General features: G+C 38.8%; 3 protein-coding genes and 1 long non-coding RNA gene across 7 annotated transcripts in view; 1 reads left to right on the forward strand and 3 right to left on the reverse strand.

Annotated features, from left to right (window-relative positions):
- Window positions 1-23,844, reverse strand: part of pih1d1 (PIH1 domain containing 1) — a 506,577-nt gene that overhangs the window by 377,941 nt on the left and 104,792 nt on the right. The gene's annotated exons all lie outside the window — the stretch shown is intronic.
- Window positions 727-4,834, reverse strand: dhdh (dihydrodiol dehydrogenase (dimeric)). The gene is given in 7 exon segments (NM_001127165.1): window positions 727-1,895; window positions 1,971-2,121; window positions 2,316-2,440; window positions 2,536-2,788; window positions 2,945-3,108; window positions 3,833-3,944; window positions 4,723-4,834. Coding segments are annotated over 7 exon segments (1,005 nt in total). The 5' UTR covers window positions 4,813-4,834; the 3' UTR covers window positions 727-1,785.
- On the reverse strand, window positions 5,132-22,128 carry tulp2 (TUB like protein 2). 3 transcript variants are annotated; one of them, XM_018095512.2, is made up of 14 exons: window positions 21,561-22,128; window positions 17,418-17,466; window positions 16,234-16,387; window positions 15,071-15,169; window positions 13,517-13,627; window positions 12,096-12,215; window positions 11,559-11,729; window positions 10,442-10,572; window positions 9,800-9,976; window positions 9,070-9,182; window positions 7,915-8,029; window positions 7,196-7,294; window positions 5,497-5,668; window positions 5,132-5,395 (listed from the first exon to the last, which is right to left on the reverse strand). In XM_018095512.2, the coding sequence occupies exons 2-14, from the start codon at window positions 17,460-17,462 to the stop codon at window positions 5,262-5,264; spliced, it is 1,641 nt and encodes a 546-aa protein (XP_017951001.1). In that variant the 5' UTR covers window positions 17,463-17,466; window positions 21,561-22,128; the 3' UTR covers window positions 5,132-5,261. The 3 variants fall into 3 exon arrangements, with proteins under 3 accessions (XP_017951001.1, XP_017951003.1, XP_017951002.1); XM_018095514.2 differs by having other exon boundaries at window positions 16,246-16,387; window positions 21,561-21,650; XM_018095513.2 differs by lacking the exon at window positions 21,561-22,128 and adding an exon at window positions 19,013-19,125.
- On the forward strand, window positions 19,988-21,721 carry LOC116412081. The gene is made up of 2 exons (XR_004223536.1): window positions 19,988-20,200; window positions 21,569-21,721. It is a non-coding gene; the product is annotated as an uncharacterized LOC116412081 (long non-coding RNA).

The raw sequence follows: 23,844 nt of genomic DNA on the forward strand, positions 1-23,844 counted from the left end.
AACTGTGGAGCTGGCCTCCTTGGAGGGGCCTGGAGTAGGGGCACGGTGACCCAGTCTGTAGGCCAGATTCAGGAACAATGCCTATTTGTGCTCCTAAATACACCTGAAAGCTCAGCATGAATGACTGAATAAACAACACACCAGTGTTCTCCTATATCTGTAACCTTGTTATGAGGAGGGGTTGCCTGAATCATAGTGTTACAAAAACTAAACCACTACAGTACGCCTCCTGTGGACAATTTATACTGTATATGTGTACCATCATGTTGTGTATAAAGGTTTTTATTTATTCAGGTCATGATATAAAGTATCTAGCAGCGATAAAACATTTTCAAAGAAAATCACACAAAAAAGAACTGGATCTGCAGAACAATGTGGATGTCTTCTGATTATTGAACCTCAATGGCTCTTAAGATGGGAATTTACCTCCTAGTAAATATTCATATAAACCACTGGAGCTCTACTCAGCCTCGGCATTCCAGACACAATGGCCAATAACGGAGAAATTCTCTTACAGGACTGGGAGTGAAGGCAAGAATGTTCACCAAGACTGAACTTCTGGGTATAGGGGAAACAATGGTTGTAATGTACCTGTGCCTAATATGTGTGACTTAATCTATTTTATGGTTTAATAAGTTCATGCTTTTTTGTGTCCTGTTGGATAGTAAACAAACATCCCTTTTCACACAAAAATATGCTATAACTAGAAAACAAATGTCAGACTTGTTCAGTAGCATATTCATTTATTAGAACACATACACAGTGTCAACCAATGTGAGGGATAAAAACCAACAGAATGCAGTAGAACCTTCTCTGGGGATCAAGATAACTTGGACATCTAGTGAAAATTGGAATTAATTTTGAGGTGGCTGGATGTAAAGAAAAATGTAAAATACAAAAAGTGTTGACAAAATATGGGAAATATTCAGAAAAAAAGAAAAATTAATGGAGTAAAAAACATTTATTGGAAGGGGAAATTGAAAGTTCAGATCTGCATAGATATTTAGTAGGGGTTGATGGCCTACAGGTACTGGGAACAGGGATAACAGGTAGGTAACATGCAAGCAGGTGAAACAGGCAAGGCAGGTACAGTTGGGACTGGAAACCAGACATAAAGGCAATGTCCAGAAAAGGAGGGGGGGCAAGTTCAAGGTCAAGAGAGGTTTATGGGAAGCAGAGGCAAGGTCTGGAAACAGTCAAAAAGACCTTAGCAAGATCCTGCAGTATCATATTCAGGACAGGTAACAAGGAACCTATGATGAGGCCAGGGTAGGGAATAGGATTGACATTTTTAAAGGCATGAAACAGGTAGTAATAGGATGGACCTGCTGCATAATGCTATACAAATTAGTAGAGCTAGGAACTGCAGCAGTAGGTTTCTGTTTGGGAAAGCTTATAACCTGTAGCAGTCTTCCCACCTCTTACTACATTACCCTCAATGAAGTTTAAAAATATAAAAGACACATGGCATAAGGCAGTAGTGGGCGCTACATTTGTTCGAGGTCTAATAACCAGATGTTTGCAGGAGACCAGTAAATGCTACAATCTGATTGGTTACTAGCACTACTAGAAACTTTGCACTTTTTATTACATTGCCCCAGTAGAAAGTAAAATATAGTAAAAGAGAAGGTATAAAGAAAAGCCTAGGATTCATTCTGAAAGTGAAGCTGCAGTGGGTTTGCAGTTACAATATATATACTGTAGACAGCATGGGTAATTTTAATTTGTGACCTTTCTACATTTTAATTTCCATTTTATTACTTTGCAGAAATATTTTGAAATATTTTATATTCTGTCCTGAGGGAATTTGACACCAAGTTGCCCACGAACTTCATCCATGATCCTGGACAGCAGCTCACTATCCTTCAGCCTCATTATTGGACTTTCCTTCAGCCCTGAAATAAGAAATCTTACAATTTTCTGAAATTATTGTACAGTAATTATAAACCCAAGTCACCATTTTAAGTTACCTTTCAAGAGACACTGCCGTACATGTTCAGCTTCATAGCTTAGCCCAGTGCTGTTAGTAAAGTGCATTGGCTTTGTAGAATGAGGAAGGGGGAATTTGGTTTCTTTTCCATTCACAATTACTGATGTTGGACACCACATGCAGGAAGGAACCTGTAGATGACAAAAAGTGCCCAATCCAAACCTGCCAAAATCCAGCCTGGGAAATCCATCTTCCCATTTCCAAAGGGAGGATGAATAATTTTTGTTTGTCAAGATACTTATCTGGGGGTCAATGATTAACTCTATACCTCTTAGAATAAGAGGACTTTTGTCTTTTCTTCTTACCAGCTTTAGAATGCGCTTACCTGAATCATTCCCTTTGAGCCACAAATGGCAGCCTGATTTGGCATTGCAGCCATTATAGTGCAAGTAAGGATGGCTTGCCGTTTTCCAGGATACTGGAGGATAATTGTCACTGTTTCATCCACTCCTGCAAAATTTCAGTAGAAAATAACAACAGTTTTATGAACACAGTATAGAATAGAGGGAAACCACCCATTGCCATTCCCTTTACTGAAAGCTTACCAGTGTCATACAGAAAACCCTTGGCAGTTACAGACTCTGGTTTTTCCCCATTAAATACCATCAAAGCAAACTGAATACAGTAGCAACCAATGTCTAGTAGTGCTCCTCCACCCAGTTCTTTCTGCACTGCTCGTGGAACATGATGTTGGTTTGAACCAAATTCTGCCCTTACAACCTTCACATCTCCAATAGCATTCTGGGACAAAAGAGTGCGGATCTGCTCATAAACTGGAAAGAAGCGACTCCATAAAGCCTATAAAATAATCAACAAAATTATATTTTTATGAAATTGTAATGGTTTATGGTGTATAATAATGTTCTTCTACTAGTAGAGAGAAGAGAAATACTGTAGATTGTACAGCTTGATTTAAGACTGATGTAGGTAATTGTTATTCAAGTTTAGACTTACCTCCATAAAGAATACATTATATGCTCTTGCAGCTGAGGTAAGTTCCTGAACTTCAGCTGAGTTCATGGCTAGTGGCTTTTCACACAAAACATTTTTCTTGTTCTGCAGAAACATCAGCACCACATCCCTATGGACCGTGTGCAGGACCCCAACATATATTACATCTGCAAGGGGGATAATGCATCACAAACATGTGACTTCTTAAACTGAATTCAACATAAGGGGGGGGGGGGGCAGAGCTTTTTTATTGTCTGCATATCTGTTTCTAGATTAGTAAACCCAAGTACAGGTATGGGATCCGTTATCTGGAAACCCGTTATCCAGAAAGCTCCGAATTACGGAAAGCCCATCTCCCATAGACTCCATTTTAATGAAATGATTCATAATTTTAAAACTGATTTCCTTTTTCTCTGTAATAATAAAACAGTACCTTGTAATTGATCCCAACTAAGATATAATTAATCCTTATTGGATGCAAAACAAGTCTATTGGGTTTAATTAATGTTTTATTGATTTTTTAGTAGACTTAAGGTATGGAGATCCAATTTACAGAAAGACCCCTAAATCCATGGGTCCTATACCTGTACTGTACTTGGGCAAATACAATTTCCTACTTTGGTGTATAGAAAGCATGCCTAATAACAGCAGGGTAAAAGTCAACAGCACTCTAAATTCTAGTTGAATCCACCATATTGAAACAGTGAGGCACCAATGGCAGCAATTTACACAATGATTTACATAATATGGTTTTATGTGGCTTCAACTTCTGATCCTTTGACCCCGAACCTGAAGGAATATTTTTTAAATAAGTGTTTATTAAGAAAAATATCAGAAGAATGGTTGTTTCCTTTATATAGTTTTCTGCTCTGTCCCAACTCAAAGCTTTACCAATATTAGGATCCTTAGCAAGCTCCTCATATGATCCATACGCTTTGGGTATTTTTCGGATCTGGGCAAAGTCCCTGGCCTGCTTGAGATCTCTTGCTGCCACAGCCACAACCTGGAGAAAAGAACAAGAAGTTTGATGTACAAGCAGATGTTCAGAAGGGTCAGTAAGCTGCAGTGGCTTTTGGGGGTAGAGGGACAAATCACAATATCATCTTCTCCAAGGTTTAGGGTGGAAGATGGCTGGAAATGCCTAAAAAGACTGTGGTATCAAGTAATTTTTAGTTATTCAGATGGAAATGTAGCATTTTCACGGAATTAATTTAGGTCAGTCTCTAGTACTCTGTTGTACATGATAGCATGTAACAAATACATAGTCCCAGGGCACTCTAATAGAAATCCATCAACCAAAGCCGTTAAAAAGCATTAATTATACATGTTCAATACACTTAAAACATAAGTTGCTGCCGTACTATGAAATATATATTGTACGTTCAGTCCTCCTTGGTTAACTTGGCCAAGGAACCCTATGAACCACCAAAAGATTAATGACGGGAATGACTTCACAGTAAATTACACCTTAATAAATGTTATTACTTCACATCATTTTCAGGCTTTCATTTTATAAAGTGTTGATAATGCCTGCTTGGCTCATGACTGGCAATCAATGACTGAAATAAGTACAGTGTAATGTAGCATGCAAGCCATGAGCAGAAGAGCGCTCTCGTACAGAACAGTGTAGAACACTGATGACATACAAGCCTAAGGAACTGTGTAGAATACATACATTTTATTGCTGCTCTCTTTATTTTCTATTGTTTACCCTACTTTTCTTTTATTTCAGCAATAAAATGCACAATCCTGCCCTAATGGTCCTTCAGTCTGCAACCTACCTGGTGATCCTGAGCAGGCAAAGTCTCCAAAGCCACCAGAAAGTCATTGCTGATTTTTCCTGTCGAACAGATGCCCCATTTTGTTGCCATATCAAAGCCCCGTACCAAGCAGACTAAAAACCCTTTGCCCCTTGGCCTGTAAATGCCCTTTATCTTATAACCAGAAAGAGTGGCCGGTATGTGAACAGTGAAATATTGCTGGCAAATCTCACGCTGAGTAATAATTACTTGTATCCTGTACTGAGATTAATTTATTCTTGATTCCTTTTTTTTTCCTGAAAAAGGTTAAGAATTCTTTTTTCCGTAGCAGTAAAACTGTCCCTAAATCTGTGAATTTATATATATTTTGCTATTTAGCTTTTGTTTGAGCCCATAGGACCCTATGAAATAAAGGCTTTGCACAGTCAGAGAATATGAACAGAATGTATTTATTTATAAAACCTCTATCTAATAAAGGCAGAAATAATTATAGAATTGCACAGTTTAAATAAAAAATATACACAAACAAATCAATCATCTCCGGCTTTGGTATAATCTCTCTATTCACAGGCAAGTTTGCTGTCGAAGCTGGAGAGGCAGATGGAAAATGCCTGCAATGCGCACAGCGGGTATTGGAAATCCATGGTGAACACATCTTCTGCTACGCGGCCAAACTGCATGATTATGTATTCCGCTACAGGAAGAAATGACATATAATTAATAATGGACTAATTACTTACACATAGCTTCTCATACAAACGCATTATATATGTCCTTTCCCCATCTGCAACTTACGATCTTCGGGAGATATAATCTGGAAATTCTTCACTGATGCCTGTGTAACACGACCGTGAAAGTTTAGCACAAATGACTGGGTCTCCTCATTCCATGACGGCGCCTTGTTCTGCAATGCTATTATGTTTTCCATGTTCCCGGTTTGAAATCTAGAGAGAAGGGTTTCATGTTCCTTGAGGAGATAAAGTATAAAAATAACCATATTGTTTCTGCAGACATTTGCACACAAATACATTAGTTCCAGTGCAGGTTTTATTAAGCCTCCTCTTCACCATCAACTACCCCTGGTCCTTTACAGCTACTTCAAGCAAGTTAGCTTTCCCTGGCCTATGCCTACAACATATTGCTATTCAAATGGACATTTTTAGGACAGCAGTACCCTTGCCCAGGAATTTAACTACAAATAAAGGGTCAACTAGTGCACAAAAACCTAATATCTTCAGTTAGAACAACAGTCCATATGATAACCACCAAGTGATTACATGTGTGTACCTGAATTACCCTACTAACCCCTCTACTGTTACTCACTAACTCCCACACCTAGCATTCTTTAAGAGTTAAGATTCTTTAAGATATTAGAAACATTAGATTTTAGGTCTTTAAAACTACTACTACTGCTTTATCAAACAGAACTGGGCCCCTAAATGATTGCCAGATCTCTTAGATGAAGCGGAAGGGGCTGTACCTTTAAATCCTTCAGTCCTTTTTCAGCTTTGTAGGTTGATGGTGCTACATTCTGGGCAGTGGTCAAGACCCTCCTGGCCTAGATCCAGGAACCTAGTGTTTTTTAGCCACTGCCTGGTTGGGCAACATGAGACTGTCTAGGCTCAGGCTTGCAATCACTGTTAATGACTACTATCCCCAGAACCTCTACTTTCCTTTGTTGATATCTGCAGCCTTTTACGTCCAGCTGATATAATTCCCTAGCAGGATCATTGAGCTTTCTTCTGGGGTCTAGCTCCTGAGTCTTGATTTCTTCTGCTCTAACAGTCTGTCCCTGGGCCTGTTTATAGGTCCATGTTTTCCTGACACCTGTTCTAATTATTTAGCCTGTTTAAAAACTAGTGTTTGCTTGCAGTCTGTTGTGACTTTTGTTATTTTTTTAGATCCAGGACCCACTTGTCTCTAACTGAGTCTGACAATAAATGTGTAGTAGAACTGAAGGGTGTACAGTATGCCATGGAACCAATAAAAATGAGTATGAAGTCAAGTGCAGACAATATTTTCTTGCTTTCTTTTGTTTAACAGGACTAGCATAATGTACATGGTGCATGTAATGATTTCAGGTGTTTTGCCCTTGTGATTTTTTTCCATTCTATGAAATGCACTTGCCCTGTTATTGGAAGATTATTGTTTAAAAATTCATCATACTGGTGGTTTGACATTATTCTCATCTTGAAATGAGCATAATGAGAAACAATTGAAGGTAAATTGGAAGCAAAACACCCAATACTGCTACAAAGAGTCAAGGGCTTCCAGGCATAATGGTTAAAATAACTACTGGTTATGAACTGATAGAAATATGGGAGCCTAAAAGGTCTAATATAATTACAAGCATAATAACCACATGTAATCTGTTTAATGTTGGTATATGCACAATATTAACCTGATAATAATATGTTATTAGTTTTGGTTTTCACATATATAAATGGCTGCCAATTTCTCAGCAATGGCTTTCAATGGAAATGATTAGACTCACATTCCGTGGTCGGATGGACACTCTCTCCCCCTCCATATTCATGCTGGGAATAATAACAGTCATTTTACGGGGACCTCTGAAGCCCAATACATTGGTTTCCTGTTGGTGGAAGAGAACAGATAATTGTATCAAAGTTTAATTTTTATGTAGAATATTTCACCAGCATGAAACCTGATCAGCACATTTCACTAATATTTTATTTAACCTTTGAAATAAATCCACGGTCGTTAATGCACAGGTTTACTTATTAAGCTTAGAGTAAGTGCGTGTCTAAGCTGATTTCACAACACACTGGCAGTTGGTATAAACTCTGTTAAAGTGACAGGAGTGACAAAATACTACTTTTTTGTTGATGGGGCCACTTTCAATGAAAAATAGTTCTTTATTCACATTGACCATGACTAAGTCTTTCTTACACACTCACAAGAATTGTATTCTTGTACCATTACGTGCACTAGGGAACCCAGACACTAATATAATGCATATTTCCCACCTAAATTGTGTCCCTTTACATATTGGCCCCCTGCCTGCTATCAGGTCTGTGTCTTTTCCTGTTTGATACCAGATTGACCAACACCTTGTTGTTTTCTCTCATCCACAAACTAAATAAATGAGTTCTTTTCAGGGCAAGATGAGTTCACGTAGGCAGAGGCAGAAGTAATAAGATGGTTATTTATGAACACCTGGGAGAGAATAAACTAACTTTATGTGTTACTTACATAACATATGGACACAAGCTCCTGTCTGAGGGATTCCCTCTCCTGTACAAAAGGCTTGGTATCTGGGTTTACTCCATTGTCAAATACGGTAAATTTGGTACCCAGCATGTTTGACCTAAAAGTAGAAAAATTTGTGAGACAATTAGGAAACAGGCTTTTTTTAAATAGTGCGATTGGGCTTTAGAATTACAAATCTTCAGCCTACTAGCAAAAATTAAGTCAATGAAGCCTAACTCTTAAACAACAACACATTAAATTGTATAGAAGCGGTAATGAGTTCCTGAACACATTCACGTTCTCTGTAATCAATTACTTCGGCTTGCTGCAGAACGGATTTTAAAAAAATCAAAAAATTTGGCAGGTGTTAGGTGCTATGGATTTCATAGTTGGTATTTAGTAATAAGAGAATTCACTTAATATAACTCTCAGTGACTAGATCTAGAGTTGCTGGTAGAGAGAAAACCACCCCCAAAGAACATATTTAACAGGTTCATTAATAGGGGATGTTTAATGTCCTAATATTGCAAGTAGAGGAGTAATATTGTTGGATCCAAACCACATCCCATTCCCAATATGTACCAGAGCACATGTGCCAGTCCTTTCACCTAAGCATGGCTCTAAACCATGCATTCATCTTCATTTATCTACCCAATGTCTGTGCCTACTTTATGTGGTTGTTTCTCTATTGGGTTTGCTACCACCTAAGACAGGTGGTACCCTTCAGGATACCAAAGAGTTGCTTCGCAAGGAACTATTTTTTTTATTATCCAGAATGACTAAACTGCATCCCACCAATTGCCCATGTACAATCCGTGGCCAGCAGACAGAAAAAAGTGTAACTCCTTAAAAAAAATTGGACATCTCTAGTTTGTCTTTATTATTGTTTGTATAAACAAATGAGGCCACTTACAGTGAAACATAAACTGAACATTAGATGTAACATACCCACATATTGTTTGGTTTTAAGAAGGTCATTGACAAAGATGAGAGTTTAGGAATTTACCTCAAATTAGCCAAACCATTGCCAGATATATGTAGAGAATGAATTAAATAACTTCTCCAGTCAACAATAGGTTCTGTTTGCAGGCATGGTTACAATACTATTGGAGGTTCATACATTACCCCATCTATATACATGTAAGGAATTTGGACAACCTGACTTTTCCAATGAAGCTGTCTCCATCTCGGGAGAGGTCGGTGGGGTCCACAGAGATTAGATAGTTTGAGGTCTTACATTTCTTTCTCTTTCTTCCAGCCATAAGGAAAAGCTGTTAGCAAAATGCAGAACTGAAAATTAGCCATTAACACCTATTACAGAGCTGTCAACCAGCCCCATGTCATGAGGGAGAGATCTAGTCCTATTTTTTTCAGGCCTGATGACTTCTTTACAGGGTTAGACTGGGAAAAATCCCAGTGCGCCCCAGCCCTAGTGGGCCCCGGTGGCCCAGACCCGACTCTTGCCTGTGCTCCCTCTGCCTGACCATTCCTCCCCTGATGCGTTAAATTTACGCGCGCTCAGGGGAGGACATCGGGTGGGGGACCCTGTGGGGGGGGGTTAGGGGACGGGCCAGTGGGGGCACCTGCAGGGTCTCTGGGGGGGAGCCCCGGTGGGCCCTGCACCCCAGTCTGACCCTGCTTCTTTACACTAAATGATAACATGAAATAAGGTCTCATAAAGGCCTGATGTGGATCATTATCTCCCTCGTGACACTGGGTTGATTGACAGCGCTGCTATTATAGAAATGTTATCTGAAATGTACCTAAGTTTCATCTGGATGTTTGAAGTTACAGAGCACAAAGGTGGAAGAATGTAATGGTTCTAAGAGTTTTGTAAACAACCTAGACTGCTTTGGGTGACAGAAAAGGAAACGCATTTCTTATTTACCCTCTTTCCATCATCTCTCTCTAGGTGCAAGTAGTAAGTAGGGTAGATGCCTTTATCTACTCCTTTCTTATCCCTGGTGATTCGGCACTGAAAGATCATGTTATTGGGAGCTGGACGCAAAGCAAAACCTTCAAGATCATCTATTTCAATTGCTGCTGCCAAGTGTGTATCTTCCTCCTTTTACAAAGATAAAGTAGTTGTCAGCTTTTTGCCTCCCAAGAAACCTCAGTTTATTGTTCCATTTAATCCCATAATAACAAAAGAAGAGCTCTGATCGTGGTAAATATAAGCCGTATTTTATGATCCACTTATGGAATTGTTATTTATAAAACCTACAGGAAAGGTAGGGACGGGAAGACAAGATAATACTGATGAAGTCAGCACCAGGTAGTAAATATTGACGTCATTTAAAGTGCAAGTCTGGCATTAAGCTAAAAAATCTTTATAAATACTTTTCTTAGCATTTTGTAATGGACGAGATCCAAAATAGATTAGTTTAATCATAAGGACTTTAACTGAGCTTTATAAATATGCCATTTATTTAACAGCAACTTCTACACCATTTCCAGTAAGCCCCTACATGTAATGGAGAGTCTGGCCTTAATACTTGTTATATAAAATAAAATACAGCACATTGCTCACCCTGCTGGAGGTAGATACAGGCCTTGTATAAACAACACTACTTAAAATATCTGACTCTCCATCAAAATCATCCTCCTCTGTGGCTTGTGCGACTCTTTCCTTACTGCTGTGACACTTTGTTCTGGAGTGCCCTGCGGAGTAACATCACAGGAACAAATGTCAGTACCCTCTACTGTAGTTAGTAGTATTCTAAGACTACTTGCAGTTGGTCTTAATTGATATAATATGTGCATTTACTGTAACATGCATATACAGTAATATGCATAATATGGTTAAGGACCCTGTGACCTGCAAATCATCATTTGGGACCCTTTTTTGTTTATCCTTATCACAGAATAAAATATCCTTTGTCCTCCATATAAGAGAGTAAAGTGGAGGATTGTGAAGAAGAGGTGGCGTTATTCAAGTTTAGAAAAGGAGGTAGATGTAATGGAGGCGGTAGAGGATAGGCGGTAGGTGGTGTTGTTGTTTGTTTAGCATTGTAATAACTGATAATATCTTGAAAACTAAAAATTGCCTTTAAATCAGCGGTCCTCAACCTTTTTTGCACCACGGACAAGTTTACAATTAAGAAAATTTTTCCACGGACCAGTGGGAGGCACATTTCAAAAACTGAGGGGAAGTAATTAGCAGACCATCCAGACACACTGTTTGACACGTAGGACATACAGTTGTTGACCTTTATGCACGTTGGTGCATCATACACCCCATTATGTGTATCATTGCATCATACATGCCCTTATGTGCATCTCTCCCTCACCACTGTTTAACAAATGCCAGGATCAGGGCCCGCTGCAACACAGCCCACAGCCCGTCACTGGTCCGTGGCCTGGTGGTTGGGGACCCCTGCTTTAAATGACATTTCTTCAGTTTGTCATTAGCCAATAAACTCATCACAAATCAAATCGGCTGCTTCTGTAAATTTAAGGCCCCTGGTAAAGTTTTACCGAACAGTTACCGCTTAATAGGTTTCAAGAAATGGTTCTGCAAATCACAGCAAGAACCCCTTAACCAGAAAACCCCAGGTTCCAAGAGTTCCAGATAACAGATCCCATGTCTGTATACAGTTTAAATTAACCATTTATTGAGTTTTTAGAAAATTGTGCCTTCTACCTACCTGGCTTTGTCGTTTTCTTCTTATTACGCCTTTTTACAGGGGCTGGTGGAATTTTTCGGTCACCAACAGTAAATGAGCTTTCTCCCTCTTCGCTTGAGTGTTGTACTGGGAAGGATGTATTAGTGTGCATTTCTTGTAGCTCATCATGGAAAGCAGCTACGTCATCAAAACCTTAGTAAACACCAAGATTAACTAAGATTTTAGAAGCCCTAGTTCCCTAGAGAAGTGGAACATCTGAGCTAAATTCATAGTATAAAGTGTACTCTAGCAGTTGCAGGTTTCCATTATTGTTGCTGTAAAATGGCCACTGATCTGACCAAACAGCCTGTGAGCCGCTAACTAGATGCAACAGTTGTGTGAATAGAAATGTCCAGCTGATGAATGACTCCTCTGGTGGGTCTCAGCAGGGTGGTGGACCTAACTCTTGCCAGACCCTTACCTACTGGCAACGTTACCAGACCCCACACCCCTTCCCAGCTACTGCAGTAAAGTCAGCCCAGCCCCTGTTTTACCCCTACCTGCTCACGGGATCCCTACCTTTCTCCTGCGGTGTATTTTCCTTCTCAGCATCTTTGGCAGGAGGTGATTTTGACTTCTTTGAACTTTTGCAGGAGGCTGTCTGTGCCTTTGTTTTGCTTTCTTTCAAGTCCCACTTTCCTACAAGGTAAATTAAGAAAGATATCAAAAAATAAACATATGTAAAGGTCACTAGTAGTAATCAAGAAAAAATAAATTGAGCAGAAAAACTTAAGTTAAATTCACTAAAAGGTCCTGAATGTTAAACAATTTAAATCAACACATAAGTTTTTTAGTGAAACGAACAAACATTTATTGGCTCAGAAGATTTAACACAAATTCAAAAAAACATAAGCCATACTATACCACAGTGTAAAGGAAAACCCAGTGCCTCATGGTACCCACTCTCCTTCCTAACGCGTTTCGCACCATTAGGTGCTTCATCAGAGGAAGTGTGGTGTGAACATGTCACTTCCTTTTTATACCCTAAAGGTATTAATTTTATACATTTTCCAGGGCCACTATTAAAGCCCTGCAACAAGCACATACTATATCCAACCTTTAAAAATACATCACACAGGGTTCACAAAGTGGCCCCATATTCAGCACAAATAATAACAAATGACCAAAAAAAGTGTGAATCACCTATCAAAATATGTCAAAAATTATTTGTATAATGTATAAAATATGTATAAAATTAATACCTTTAGGGTATAAAAAGGAAGTGACATGTTCACACCACACTTCCTCTGATGAAGCACCTAATGGTGCGAAACGCGTTAGGAAGGAGAGTGGGTACCATGAGGCACTGGGTTTTCCTTTCCACTGTGGTATAGTATGGCTTATGTTTTTTTGAATTTGTGTTAAATCTTCTGAGCCAATAAATGTTTGTTGTTTTCACTAAAAAACTTATGTGTTGATTTAAAGGTCACTAGTAGTATAAAATATCTTGAACTGTCTCAACCTGTCTAAAGCTAGCTATACAGGGGTCTTTCACATTATTCAATAATTGGCCCAATGTCTTCTTTTGTAGGCTTTCTGTCTAAAGCTAGCTATACAGGTCAGATGCCAAACATGGGTGGGTTTTTCTATGAAACATTTTCTCAATTGTGAAATAATAAGCAAAAAAAAGCATAAAATTCACACTATTTGGAGCAAGAGGAACGCCTAACAGAAGTTGGTGGTTGCTAATATAATGTAAAGCATTTCATTACACTTACCAATATATGTTAATATAACCAAAGGCATACTAGTTTTAACTCTTTTATTCCTACTTCCATAAAAGGAAATCATCTTGCCATTCAGATTTAATATGGATAAAAGGATACAATTAAAGCCAAGGGCTATTAATGAACACTTCTGTCACTTGCAAGGTTGGCTTATCGTGTTGGTGCAGTTAATCAGTTATTGTCAGTCTCAGACACACACTAATGCTCACATACCAGTCTTTGCCTTGGTTTTCTGCCTCCTTCTGGCTGTGACCAGATGCCCCTTGTTATTGAGGGGTTTGGTGTCTTCAAGGATAGTTTCCTCTATGTCTTCACAAGAATAGTCTGAAAGTGTAAAATCAGGATGTAAAAGTCTATATTAACGAATACGTCCACATTTCAAAGACACTTTAACAAATAAACATATTCAAATTGAATCAGTTCTTGGTGCCCCCCCATTAATATTGGTACCCCCATTGTATACATCAGAGAGGCTTGGTGTTTAGGGCTAGGCCCTTTGATTTGACTCTGGCAAAGATTCCCAGCAATACAACATGAGTGCACTAATGCTAGGCACCAGAAAACATAGGGGCATATGTATTATAGTTGTACAAGTGCAAGTTTGTAGGTGTTCTTGCACCTAGAGCTGCACCATTTGATATTATATGAGGCCTCTCCTAAATAATGTCAACTGCTGCCTGGTAGTTTGGGTAAGATGGAAACTAGTTTTTCATGTTATTATTTAAATGTATTACTGTTCATGGCTTCTGTAGTTTGCATGCTGTCTGCAAGCTGTGGAGAAGTTGTTATAATTTCTAACATCAATGTTTTAGTCCCTCCTCCCCTGCCAGGATTTCAAATGGTGCAGAAAAAGAAGAACTATTTTGCAGCTGGATTTCAGCATATAAACAGGTAACAGAGTATGTCATTTTGGGCTCAGGACATTATTTATCCTTATAAAACTACTTTTTGTCATAGTTCACCAGAGTCAAATTCTAATGCTCTGTGTTCACCTGCATGTAGTGTATGGTTTTGAACTGACAGGCTGTTTTTTACACGGGCTCTCCAGTTGAAAACTGCGTGTCTGGGTTTTAGAACATTGCTAATACAAGCCCTGGAATGCATCAGTCCCTGCCAGCTATTACCTTGCCTCCTTACATCATAGGCCCACCCCTAAATGTCATAACCCCCCAGAGACGTATTTACCATTTAGGCACACGAGGGCTGTGCCTAGGCCGGGAGCCTTAGGGGTGTAGCCCTTGGATGCCAATATGGTAGATAAAAGTTTTTCCTAAAAAAAAAATGATCTTCCACTTCCAGCAGATAGTTTTGTGTGAAATCTGCTAGTACAGGTGAGGGAAAGGGGTAACTTTAGTGGTGCCGCAAGCAGAAGCGAAGTCAAGTGCACAAGAGTGTGTCATGAAGTCGCTTCCGCCAGAAACCCAGTGCCTAGGGCAGCACCAAACCAAAATACAGCCCCCCCCCCACGATGCCAATCTGACCCAACCCCTGACATCACTGTCTGGTCTCACAGCAATCTAAAGGTAGAAACCCTACTTGTATGTGATTTGTGGAGACAAAGGATAAAAGAATAAAAGAGTTCAACCTTTCCATCATTCCCTTCTCAGCAGTGTATGCTGCAGCACCGGTAATTATATTGGTGCATAAATGAAATGATTAGTCTATTATATTTTAGATAATTATTCTTATAGCATGCTCAGCAACATACATTATTCTCATTTCATTATATTTTCCCTTTAAGAACAATGTGTTGCATGCTACACCTGCCTTGTTCATCTGCGTTGCTTGTATTGCTGTCTGGTTCAGCTTTAAGCCCGGTGGGAGAAGAGCCTGAATGTTCCTCTGACATGGAAGGGTTGTTGGCACCTGTATAGATTGTAAGAAGAATGGAATGACACAGTGCTTTAATGAACATGTATTTCTGCATGAGTTTCTCTTCAGGTTAACATTTAGTATGTTATACAATGGCCTTTTCTTAGCAACTTTTCAATAAAGTCTTTGAATTATTTCTCTTCCGTAGGCTCTTTTTATTGGGGGTCACTGACCACAACAGCCAAAAACTATTGCTCTTTGAGGCTACAATTTAATTGTTGTTTTTACTTTTTATTACTTATCTTTCTATTTAGGCCCTGCTCTATTCAAATCCTTGTCTCTCTTAAGGCCCCCATACACGGGCCGATAGAAGCTGCCGATATCGGACCCTTGGACCGACTTGGCAGCTTATCTGCCCGTGTAGGGGCAGAAAAAACGAGCGGGCTGGCCGACTGATATCTGGCCTGAAATTGGCCAGAAATCGATCGGCCAGGTTAAAAGATTCAGCTCGTTGATGCGGTCCCCGAACCGACTGCCCCATTGCCGTCTACATAATCTGGTCATTTGGCCCCAGGGCCAAACAATCGGATTATTTTTTTTTTACTTCAAGCTCCCCGATATCGCCCACCCATAGGTGGGGATATCGGGGGAAGATCCGCTCGCTTGGCGATCTTGCCAAGCGAGCGGATCTTGCCGTGTATGGGGACCTTTAGGCCCTGCAAGCCCCCAGTCTGACGAAGGGTTGCTTTGAATTGAGCATGTGGCACAGTGGATTATTGGCAGTCTGCATTTGAACAGCCCCATTGACAAGGACAACCTACTAAAGTAATGGAGTACAACATTTAATTATACTAATTTGCTATACTGGAAGGCAAGTCAGATTATGCAACAGATAAGGCAGGTTTTGGATTTAGGCGAACACTAATTTCCTGATTTGTCTATAGCCGAACCTGCTACTAAATGGCTTAGACAATGTATATATATTTATGCAAACTTGTAATTAGGTAAAGTGGCCCTGACCAATAACTGGATGCCATAGGAGGTCTTGAACCAAATTAGTCCTGAACAACTGCATTAGGGAGTTACAAATGGCGACCAGCTTCTGTTTCTTTTTATACCCATATAAATACTGGAAACGCTGCAGGAATCCACAAGAGGCGCCTGATCTTCAGTCTTCCGTGTGCGCCTAGGCTTTCCCTTGACGTCTGGGTTTGCTTGGAACATCAGAGGCTCTTCTCGCTTTCTTCTTTGCTTCTCTTGAAATAGGTTTCGCTTTAAATTCATAATGGAGTTTGTTACCAAAAGGCTGATCATGATATACAAGACATATAAATGTAAAATATGTCCCTCTTTTACTTTGTTGCTTAACCCATTATTTTGATGTTTACACTAGAGCCTTGTAGTTGTTAAGTATAGCACCACATTAATGGAATGACGGCAGGGTGAAGGCACCCGGTAGCCAAAATCAGTGCGTATGTAAACAAAGCTTGAATAAATCTTTAATCACTGCTGCTATTGTGCCGTGGAAGACCCCTCACATCCCTTTGCTTTTATGGTGCTTTGGGCTCTAGGCTGGCACCCAAACAGTGCATCATTATATTTGTATAGGAAAAATATATGTTTATTTTTCCCATTCCTGATGCCTTTGTCTAATTAAAGGTTAATTTACACAAACTTCTATTATGGTTTCCATGGCTCATCTTCCAGTTTTAGCCCAATTTCAGTCTAAAATGCCATTGTCTCATTGGAAGAGAGGCCAGTAACCTTCCTATTACCTGCCTTAGACATGCTGTTGTATAATCCAGTTAGAAGAAGTCAGAAGGTGCATGAATGGCAATTATCCATTAATATCTGTCACTGGAAGGGGCATATTTATGATTGCTTGAGGTATATCAGCCCATAATACCACATGAGTTCCTTAACTCACACAAGGTTTCCTTTATGAATGCTTGAGCCCAAAGACTTGAGCAGTCATAAATCTGGCCCTTAATCTTCACCCGCCACCAGCCTCTGATAGAAAGAAATATGTTTTACATGGTTTAGAGAACTTGTGGCTATAGGTGCAGGAATACCCACACCTACTTTATGCCCCTACCCCAAGCACTTATGGAGTACCAGTTTGGCCCCCTATATCACCCTACACTGGCAAGTAAGCACAGAATTTAGTATTAGGATATCCCTCCCATTGGCATTTGCAGAAAATAGGTCAAGGGTTTTAAGTAACCCACCTCCCTTGACAACCTTTTGTATCATCTAAATACAAAATCAAGTCAGAATGGTCTGAAATGTTAACGTATGTTACCTGGTGGTTCAGCTTTTGTTGACGCACATTCATGTCCCCCTCCATAGTTCTGTGAAAAAAACATGCTAATGAATGAATGAAAGGTCACAACACTCACACATAGCGCTTTTCAAATGGCGACCATTCAGTAGAACAGGTATCTTCACTGTACCATTTGCACAGACAGAAATAGCTATATTTCTCCACACACACATTTCTATCTATCTTATCATCTATCAATCTATCTAGCTATCTATCTATTTCTCCATGTACAGAATAAGGCACTCCCAAATTTTAATTATAAGAATATTAGAAACGTCATTAAACAGGTGTTAGATACTTTCAAAGATTCCAACACATCACACGTTAAGTAATTTGAGCTGAGCTTAGTATCTAAGCGACGGAAAATGGAGATTCCTCATGTGTTGTTATCTACAGACTGTTCCAATATGTAGTTTCTGGCAAATTTATGTGTGGGTGATAGCACAAAGCGGTTGGTTTTAGTAAAGTTTTAGTAGAATGTAGAGAGTGCTATCCTGAGAAAATTTGCAATTGGTCTTCATGTTTTATTATTTGTGGTTTTTTAATTATTTCCACTTTTGTTCAGCTGCTCTACAGTTTGCAATTTCAGCAGATATCTGGTTGCTAGGGTCCAATTTAACCTTGCAACCAGGCAGTGGTTTTAAAGAGAGGCAGCAATATGAATAGAGAAAGACCTACATAGAAAGATAAGAAATAAAAAGAAACAATTACATTACAACTGTAGCCTCACAGAGCAATAGATTTTTGGCTGCATGGGTTAGAGACCCCCCCATTTTAAAACTGGAAAAAGCCAGAAGAGGAAAGCAAATAGAAAAAAGCTATAAAAAATGGAAATGAAGACCAATTGAAAAGTTCCTTGTTGGCCATTCTGTAACATAGAATTCTATTCTATATAGAAAATAGTTCAGTGTATTTGGGGCCAGAAACCATTATGGCATCTGTCAATGAATTTAGTAAAGCGATGTGTACTTTATATAACACACTGATTTTTCATCAGATTACTGCACATATTACAAAGATGCGGCCTAATTGTCAGAAGAAGGATAGAGATGCCCAGATACACGAGATTAAGAAGGGCAAAGCTTCTTAAGGATTAGACCAGGGACACCTGCTCCATCTGCATTTAACAATTAATCAGTGTAAAGTGCATTGCAATGTTTTTAGCCACAATGCATTGTTTTCTCAGAGTTCTAACACTCCAACAGATGTTCACAAAATAAAATAAAGGAAAAATATACCCCAAACAATATAGGTCTCTATAAAAATATAACAGCCCATATGTAAAACCCTGCTTCATTACACAAACCATTTTCTTAAAAATATACTTTTTTAGTAGTATGTGTCATTGGCTAATCCGAAATAGAAAATTGCCATTTTAAGTACTAAGGGCCACCCCCTGGGATCATAGGATTCATGATGCACACAAACAAGCCAAGGCACACATACATGTTAGGGCACATCAGCCCTTCAATGTACAAATCTTATTAAACCACCAACAATGCTCTCAGTGTGTCAGAAAATCCATTTCTCTTAATAAAAAGTTAAAAGGCTACTGTAACAGCTACTATTTATACCTGTTATATCAGTCCTTCTCCTGACTCTCTGATCAGTTGATCAGTTTTCTGATGGGAGTGGCCTATTTTGAACTTGACACACTGAGAACTTCCTATATGCTTACATCATCACATCCAGGCTTTGCCATTACTCTTCTCCTATTGGACCAGTAGGTAAAAAAGTGACTGTTGTGTTCACTGACCCCCCCCCCCCCCCTGAAGGATCAGCAGAGGAAAGATTCTGAGGAGAATATCTCTTCAGCTGCACATTTTTTGTTAACTATCTATATGGCAAAGATTTGTGATGTTGAACCAAGGTGAACAACCCCTTTAATGGACAAAGTTCTGCCTTTTACTCCCACACTACTTCCTGTTACAGTCAGAGCTGCATTATTTCCTGTCAGCTGATCTCTGAGGGAGCACACAGCCCATCACTAAATGGTGGCTCAAGGGAAAGGATGTAAAAGGGCAATATTAACTAATATATATATATATATATATATATATATATATATATATATATATGTATATATAGAGGAACGGAACGTAGATGTTTTTTCACAGTGAGGACAGTGAGGCTGTGGAATGCCCTTCCTAGTGATGCTGTAATGGCAGATTCTGTTAATGCCTATAAGAGGGGCCTGGATGAGTTCTTGAACAAGCACAGTATCCAAGGCTATTGTGATACTAATATCTACAGTTAGTATTTATTGGTTGGTATATTCGTTGGTATATATGGTTTATGTATGTGAGTGTGCGCTGGGGTTCTCTCAAATAAACCCAATTAGATTTTTTTTTACCTCTAATAAGGATTTATTATATCTTTGGATCAAGTACAAGGTACAGTGTATTATTACATAGAAAAAGGAATCATTTTTAAAAATGTGAATTAGTTGTATAAAGGAGAATTAAAGCCTAACTAAAGAAGAAGGCTAAAAATGTTGTACATTATGTTTTGTGCTTCTGTACCAGCCCAAGGCAACCACGGCCCTATATATAGAGTGTAAATGTTACAATATAAGGCTGATTAGTAATTAATGCAGAAAATTACTAAATGGCACCTCTGAAACCAGTGGAATTAGCATCAGAATGTAATACTCAGCCCTGTTTTATCCTCTTATATTACAGGGAGACCTCATTTTCTGCTTGATAATTTATGATGACCCCTAAGCTCAGCTTCTCACCAGCTGCCCAGAGCACACTGAGCATGTGAGTATCGCAGACACTCTCCAAGATGGGGAGCTCCTGTGACAAGTTTAAAGTCTTGGATCATTTCTGCTATAGAGATGCTGAAACTTTAGGCCAGTGCAGTTAGAACAGTATATAAAATATGTCATTTTTAGGGTTTAGTTCTACTTTAAAATGGAGCCTTTGGGAGATGGCCTTGCCATAATCTGGAGCTTTCTGGATAACATGTTTCAGAATAACAGATCTCCTACCTGTATACTGTATTTACTTGGAAATTAGCTATTCTGGAGAATTTAAAAATGGGTACATTTAATGCAGAATTTGTGAACAGCAAGCCTTAGCTAAACATAATGGATTTTTAGAAATCTACACAGTCACCCCTACAACAGCCTCACAGGTGCCACAGCTTTTATGATATGCAAAACTGTATCCATATATATGCACCACACATTATCTAAGCACAATAATAAGAAACAATAACATATATTAAAACAGCTGACCACAATGTGTTATTGTTTCACTAGCTTTCAAGCTACATCACATTGCAGTCAGAAACAGTAACTATGCTGGTAATTATTAGTTTTTCAAGGCTCTGGTCCTTCATCTACAGTCCCATCAAGTGTCACACAGTGACAACGAGCTGCCCTCCTCATCTCCTGATCAAGAGGCCAGAAAGTCAGCCGCCATTGCTGGAGAAGGACTTGGCGTAGCCTGCCCACAAGGATTACTGTGTGGGGGAGTTCTTTTTATACCTTTTTATATGACATTGTTGAAGAACAATTGTCCTGTCCAGCATTTACAACATCAGAACATGATGCACTATAAATAATGCCATAACCCTAAATAAGAAGTTGTTTGCCTTAAAAGACATAGAAAATTAATAATCACATATACTTTTAGGATGCAAGAACAGTCTAAAAATGATTTACCACTATTTTACTGGCCTGGTTGGTAAAAATGACTCTTGATGCCAACGTTACTAATGGTGACTAAAGCAAAAATAATAGGCAGGAAGGTATCTTTTTCAACATAAGGTTGCAACCTTATTCATAGGTTTATTGATGACATTGTATGGGGCTGCTGTACACTCTGTAACTTATAGCAGTTTAGTCAACAAAGTCTTGTGTCACCTTAACCTAAACCTTTGTGAATGTCCAGTGCAGCAATAAGTGCTACTCTACCACATTCTTTTACTCTTGCCTATTCTTTTACCCTGTGAAAACAAAGCTGAAATATACACCTTACTTTAAAGCATGAAAATGTTTAAAGAGATGGGGAAAAGATACAGAAATATTATTTTGGATATACTTTTCCTAGGCAGAATTGCCTCTATTAGTAGTTTCTGAGGTTTCAGAGAATATAAATGCTTATTTATACTTACATTTCCAGATTCCTAACTGCAGGCAGCCTTCAGTACCCAGCATCACCTGTTTGCCCCAGACACGGTTCCTGGCTGTCACATTCAAATCCTGAAGTCTCTTCAAATCTAAATTTATTGTATTTACTCCTTTGAGGTATAATAAATATGAATGATCAGCTGAATCCTTTCTTTGGTGTAGTTCTGATACCTCTTTAGCTGTTACAACCTTGCAAACAACGTGGGATATAATCAGCTTTAGAGAAGCAAACCCCTATGTTTGTGAATTAGCCATCCGCGTGGCAGGCAGGAGATCACAGAGGGAGGGACAGCGATAATCTTCCTGTAGAGTCCCTTTCTAGGGACACAGGCATCGGTAAATTAGGATTCTTCCTAATCAGCTTTCTTGGCTTGGCTTAGGAGTCTTGGCAAAATTAGGTCTTCTGTGACATCAGTGATCGCACTGTTAATATAAAGGAGCACTTGTGGGAATATCATATTCTGGTCAATTTGACTCACACCTGAGCCTCAGTATAAATGCATGTTAATGGTCCTAAAAATAAAGTGTATGAAAATCTATGGCATAATGCACAGAAGAATCACATTTAAAGGGGAACTCCACCCAAACACACTTAAGCTTTCTGAAAAGTAAACAAAACTTTATATGTCAATTAAAAAATATGAAGCCCTTTCATGATTTTTAATGCTTAACAGTTCCCTAAGCCCCGCCCCCTGTTCCCCTGCTGATCTGGCTGACTACTTTGAGACTCAAATAAAATGTAACAGTAGTCGGCTGTCCTCAGCCTGCCTTCAGCCTGCATCCTCCCAATCCCACAATTCCCTGCACACGTGATGTCAAATGTATATTTTAGAAAGCAGCATTTAGTAGTGAACTTCTATTGTTTATTCTCTTGGCCTGTTACATCTTAAACGAAAAGTAAACCTATAAAATAAGTGAATGCAAAATTGACGAGAATGCTATTCTAAGCACCTTTGCTATTTACATTTTTTTTTTTTTATGATATTATGGGAAATATGTAATGTTAACATTAATTAATTTTGTTATAACGGAACCACCTGCTCGTCAGTTTCCAACCGTGATCCAGTCGAGGAAGTTGTCAGGAGAAAGAAAGAGAGCTGGTCTGATGTTCTTCTGGGCAGGAAAGAGGTAAGAAGTTATCCGAGATGTCTAATGTTTTTCCTAACCAAAATAAAACCATCAGACCAGCCCTTTTTCTTTCTCCTGACAACTTCCTCGACTGGATCATGGTTGGAAACTGACCAGCAGGTGGCACTTTTTTAACAATATTTATTAATGTACATATTTCTCTTAATATCCCAGAATTAAAAGAAAAAAATAATGAAAGTAAGTTGCAAAAGCACTTAGAAGAGCAATCTTGTCAATTTTACATTTGTTTATCCTTTAACATTACCGAGTAACTACAAACATATCTGACAACCAAAAATAGTATGGATAGAAAATTTTGAATGCCCATAATGCTGCACTGCAGTATACCTTAATACCAATGTACCTATCTAAATTGTATGCTATGCACAGAAGGGAATACTCAGTCAGGAAGAGAACAAAAACCCTGACAATTCCAGATAGAGATGTTACCATGACTACAGCTTGTGGGATGTCATTTCTGTAGCTCCTGCTATTAACTGTTTTGCATTGTAGCAGAGTTTAAAAGAATAACGAGCATTAATGGGCCAGTAACAGTGAAAGGTGTTATACACATTATTTATAGACAATCTGTTTACAATCTGTAAATGAATAATTTATCATTGCATTAATACAAACTTCCATTGGAATCTTGATAGCATATCTGTTAAATGCTATGCAACATGGGTCCTAGATCCCTAAAGGAACCTGGTAACATATGAAAGAGCATGGGGGTCACTGACCCCACAAGCCAAAAAAACGATTGTTCTCTGAGGATATGATTTTATTGTTATTGTAATTTTTTAACATCTTCCAAGTTGGTCTATTGCCTAGTTATATTCCAGTCTCTCATTCAAACCACTGCCTGGTTTCAAGGGTAAATAAAACCCAAGCAACCAGATAGCTGTTGAAATACCAAACTGGAAAGCTGCTGAACAAAAATCTAAATTACTCCAAAACCACAAAAAATAAAGAAAGGAGACCAAATGCAATTTGTCTTGGATATCGATGTCTGTGTTGTGGTAAAAGTTCACTTAAAGGTAAATTACCTGAAAGTTGAGCATATGCACATTTCTATATTTATTATTTATGTTTGTTTCAATATCCTGCTCCTCTTGTATAAGATATGTTTGCAGATCCGGT

The sequence above is a fragment of the Xenopus tropicalis genome, chromosome 7 (assembly GCF_000004195.4).
Source record: "Xenopus tropicalis strain Nigerian chromosome 7, UCB_Xtro_10.0, whole genome shotgun sequence".
Classification (NCBI taxonomy): Eukaryota; Metazoa; Chordata; class Amphibia; order Anura; family Pipidae; genus Xenopus; species Xenopus tropicalis.

What these genes read in the sequence shown, in the direction of transcription:
- tulp2 (XM_018095512.2), bottom strand. Translation starts at nt 17,462, where the DNA reads ATGGAGGGGGACATGAATGTGCGTCAACAAAAGCTGAACCACCAG. An exon ending in GAAAACCAAGGCAAAGACTG is followed by an intron (nt 12,216 to 13,516) that starts GTATGTGAGCAT and finishes TTTACCTTGTAG; the next exon opens with GAAAGTGGGACTTGAAAGAA. An exon ending in AGCTTGTGTCCATATGTTAT is followed by an intron (nt 7,295 to 7,914) that starts GTAAGTAACACA and finishes TTCCACCAACAG; the next exon opens with GAAACCAATGTATTGGGCTT.